The 4,611-nt window shown below is 37.6% G+C and overlaps 1 protein-coding gene across 1 annotated transcript; it reads left to right on the top strand.

The window, feature by feature from the left end:
* Positions 1 to 396: 396 nt before the first annotated feature.
* LOC142217857 (putative ferric-chelate reductase 1) lies at positions 397 to 4,172 on the top strand. The gene is made up of 5 exons (XM_075286177.1): positions 397 to 616; positions 990 to 1,117; positions 1,333 to 1,424; positions 1,884 to 1,992; positions 4,143 to 4,172. The coding sequence occupies exons 1-5, from the start codon at positions 397 to 399 to the stop codon at positions 4,170 to 4,172; spliced, it is 579 nt and encodes a 192-aa protein (XP_075142278.1).
* Positions 4,173 to 4,611: the final 439 nt, after the last annotated feature.

The raw sequence follows: 4,611 nt of genomic DNA, 5'->3' as shown, positions 1-4,611 counted from the left end.
AGAGTGTAAAGCCTCCTTAACCCTTTTTTTTTTTTTTTTTTTTTTTTTTTTTTTTTTTTTTTTTTTCTTTCCTACAAAACTCCATAGATTTCAAGTCTTCAATAGTATTTTCATTACAAGTATATTGGTGGATTTTCATTTTGTTCTATTTGAAAGATGGTTTTTCTTGGTATCTTTAAATTTCTATAAAGAGTCCTATTGGGGAAAACTCCCATAAAAACAAATGCTCAATGGCCATGCATTTAAAAAAGCCAGCATTGTGCAGAACTTCACATGTAAAAAAATTAAATCCAAAAAACAATTGTGATATAATTTATATATGTACTGTACATTTTTAAATGTACTATTTTGATATATATTTACGGTATTTTTTTTTTCATTCTACTAGTACGAACCATGAACACTCTATTTCAACAGATGGATCTCTTACTTAAAAGCATAACCATTCTGCTGACCATTCTTCTCTTTGACTGTACTAATGGCTATCCAGATGGACTAGTTGAGGCTTCCTGTACAACAATGGAACCTAGACATGGCGTCAATGCACAGACTTCTCTTTCCCCTTACAGCCTGAGTCTTTCTAACAGTACCTACATTGCAGGGCAACAAATCACAGGTACTTAACAGGTTTCATTTTACTACTCTAGTCATAGGAAATATGTAAAAATGACCAAATTATAGAGACGTCAATGTCTCCTAGTTTTACCTGGCACATCTATAAAATGCATCGGTATTAGGTTACAGATTTTCTACATAAATTTTATATTGTACAAAAATCTTGATGCTTTGCATATCATTTGACACTTCTACAACAGACTCTCTTGTACCTACAAAGTGTACACTGTAGATTGACTCTGCTGCACTTTACTTGGTATAGGTTTACTGCATGGCGGCCTCCATTTTTATAAGGACAATCTTACCATTGGTGTCCTTATGCCTTTTGAACTACATCTTGTTGTAATAAACGCAAATCCTTTACCTCATTGCAGTCACTCTCTCGGGTACTCCCCAGTTTACCGGATTCTTGATCCAGGCCCGCTCAGGCAGTTCTACCACCCCACTAGGCTCCTTTAAAGTCAATGGAGATGCACAAATCCTTAACTGTACTACTTTTGCAGTAAGTTTTATTCCACAAGGATATATTTCATATAGTATATAAGTGTTGTCAATTCGATCAGTGCTACACAGGGGTCTGTTTTTTTTTGTTTTTTTTTAGGCTGATTCAGCACCAAAAACTGTGAATGGACCCTAATAAATTTGTCAATGTCTCAAGTTCAACCTCTAACTTTATAAAATGGTTTTCATGTGTATATATTCCTTTATCTGTTTTAGAGTGCAGCTAGTCACACATCTAGCGACTCTAAATCAAGTGTACAGGTGACATGGGTGGCTCCTGCAAACAGCAACTCTGACATAAGGATCATGTGAGTAAACCAGAATTATCCGGAACGTTGGGGTTCACATTAGCATTCAGGTTTCTGTACTCCATTTTGCATAGGGACCCGAAATATGCAAACCCTGGCTGCATATATATATATATATATATATAAAAAAACAAAACCCCAAGCTATATAGACTATACTGGGATCCACCAGGTTTCCTTTTTGTGAAACATCTCTCCGTTGATTTTTAAGTGAAACTTTGGATGGCGTACCCAAATGCTAGTGTAATAAATCCTTGGAAGTAAATACATCTCGTAAAGCAATGTATTAACGACCAGGGCTCCATTTTATTCAACTGGAAATCCAGATCCACTTAGCTTGCAGAGTATAGGTATTTCAGACGCCTTTTACCTATTCCTAGTCATATGAAGGTGTTATTATAATTAATGTAAATGAAGAGTGTACGTTATTAGTTTGGCTTTCTGTTTTTCATATTTTCAGGGCTACTGTTGTAAAATCTCAGTCAGTCCACTGGAGTGGCATTGCAAGCTCTAAACTCATTTACAACGGTAGTGACACCAGTGGTACAAACGGTGGATACCAACTTTCTGTAAGTACTAAAAAAAACTAATTATTCAATGACATATTTTATTTACACATGCCCTAAGGAGGTATTCATTACAGTAATATGTGGGTCAGAATGGAGAACTTGTCCTAGTGCTACCCTTTAGAAGGGAGCTCCCTCTAGATCAATACCTGTTTTCCCTGAAAACTAGGGGCATGATCAAGGGTTAAAGTCAAGACAGAATATCTCCTCCAAAAAGATACTCATTCATGGTCCTATAAGATCTTGCACACCATAAGGTGGCCTAGAAAGGCAATCTCCTTAAGGAGACAAAGTACCCATTCTGACCCACATCTATGACCTCTTGTCTAGCCAATGAGCATCCTGCACTGATGAGGAGCAATAACCCAAAATTGCAGATGGGCTTCACTTCCTTTTGGATGAGTTTCTGGATTGGCTTTAATCCCTAATAATTCAACTAGGTTTCAGGGAACCAGGTGTTGCTGTATAGGGTGTTTCCTTCCTTACCATGTAGCGGTAAAGCTAGTTTTTTGGATTTCCCCCCCCTCCCCCCACAAACATTTGTTTGCATATTCATTTCCCAATAATAATGCCCTGTTCAGCTACAGTAATAGGATAAGTCCTAGTACATAATGCTGATGTAGCAATAGTACAGGGCATAGTAAATGGAATACTAACCATAAATAATGTTTAAGAAAAAAAATACTTAAAGGAATACTAATATATTTTATATATATATAAAAAAAAATTTGCCCAACATGTAGGAATAACCTTAAGAAAGGCTATTCTTCTCCTACATTTAGATGTCTTCTCTGTGCCGCTGTTCTGTAGAAATCCTGCCCCAATACTGCAAGAACTCTCCAGCGCTGCCTCCATCTTCAGGAACGGGCTCTTTGTGGCTTCAGACTGCTCATGCCTGCTGGCCACAAGAAAATGGCCACTTACACAGTATTGTAAGTGGCCTAGAAGTTTGAAGTCACCGCCGGAAGAAGACTCGAAGAGAGCCCGTTCCTGAAGATGGAGGCAGCACTGGAGAGTTCTCTCGCAGCATTGGAGATGCCTCCAGTGCTGCAAGAGAACGCATTTGCATACCAATGAAAACCATATTTTATACTGAATGGTGGCGCCATTCTAAATGAAGAAGAAAATAGCCTTAAGGCTATTCCTACGCGTTGGACAAAGTTTTAATGATGGGATCCCTTTAAAATATAATATGCCCCATGCTTTGTATTGGCTCTTCCAGCCTGTCTTGTCTGTCAGGTATCATCTGTCATTCACTGTGTGATGTATTCTATTGATGATCCTTGTTTTAAAAAATGTTTAACCAGCAAGTTGCAAACTAAAATGTATTCAATGTTGGGTTTCTTGTCTCTTCTAGTATCCTCTATTCTATAGTCTCATTCTAATGGTGACTATACTATGGATCTGAACAGACCTCTCAGAGCAAAAGCCTATGCATACAAAGAGCCAATAACCAGACAATGCAGACTGGCAATTGGAAGCTTCCTATTTCTTTAGACCGGTTCCATTCATGGGTCTGGTTTTCCGACAGAAAATTAAAGCCTTTATCCAGCTGCAACACGTATTTACTTTTACTAGCGACGACCTGTATGTATCCTACATATGATCATTATATATGTACATAATGTAATTCTAATATATGTTCTTTTTTTAAGACTAATAAAGTCAAATAAAATGTTCTATGTAGTCAGTGTTTCATTGGTTATAGTAATGAATAGATGTACACCTAAAACCTTCTTATATGCTATAGGGAAAGGAGAATATTCTGAAAAATTTAAGACCATTGTTGCCAGTATAAGATATACCCCCAAATAGGTCTTAAAGTTAAGAAATAACACCACTATGAAAGTATCCCGGGGTGAATTAATGGTAGCATAGGTCACAGGATGTTTAAAAGGTGCAGCTCCCCCACATTCATGCAAAAAAAACTCCATATCTATTCTATCCAGTGGTGAGTCTTTGGATTGTGTTTTCTATTCTTGGCATCCTGCTGCTATCCCTAATACTGCATCCAGACTGGACTTCCCGGGATGGAATACCAACGCAGATGTGAACCAACCCTTACATTGACAATCTCTATCCTCAATAAGAGTGAATCTAATATACAGTAAGAATCTGCCATAACACTAAATCACCTGTCTTGTATTCTGTAGGCCCCTCTTGTTCTTGTAAAGCCATACTGATCCAAAGAATTATGGACAGTACCAGACTTATGATGTTAAGTGGTGTATATGTCCCCCAAAAAAAAAGGTAGCACCGATTTAACTTAAATCCCATAAGTTGTCAGGTGCGGCTTCCAAGGATCAACTCCAACAGATGCTGAATTGTAATAACTTTGTCTCCAGAGTCCTCAGATTTTAACACCTTGAACTCTGTCCTGTTCCTAAAAATATCCCTGACCATTTTTTGCAATGTGGGAGGGTGTATTGTCCTGCTGCAATTAGCTCATTGGCTGCCATTAGGGAACCCTGCTATGAAGGAGTATAATTGGTCTACAATGACTAAGTAGGTGGTATATGTCAAATTGCAGGAGAAATATAAATCTTGACCATTTTGATGAACCAGGAAGCTTTGTGCCTCCTTGTAAGTGTTGTGTTACTACTTAATGTTTCAATATATAGT

Source organism: Leptodactylus fuscus, chromosome 9 (assembly GCF_031893055.1).
Source record: "Leptodactylus fuscus isolate aLepFus1 chromosome 9, aLepFus1.hap2, whole genome shotgun sequence".
In the NCBI taxonomy this organism is placed as follows: domain Eukaryota; kingdom Metazoa; phylum Chordata; class Amphibia; order Anura; family Leptodactylidae; genus Leptodactylus; species Leptodactylus fuscus.
The sequence above is the reverse complement of the archived record's forward strand: the minus strand, read 5'-3'. Positions and strand labels throughout refer to the sequence as shown.

Excerpts from the sequence above, each read along its gene's own strand:
- LOC142217857 (XM_075286177.1), top strand. The coding sequence starts at position 397 with ATGAACACTCTATTTCAACAGATGGATCTCTTACTTAAAAGCATAACC. Across the intron at positions 1,425-1,883 it reads AACTCTGACATAAGGATCAT|GGCTACTGTTGTAAAATCTC; the intron begins GTGAGTAAACCA and ends TCATATTTTCAG. Across the intron at positions 1,993-4,142 it reads ACGGTGGATACCAACTTTCT|GCCCCTCTTGTTCTTGTAAA; the intron begins GTAAGTACTAAA and ends TGTATTCTGTAG.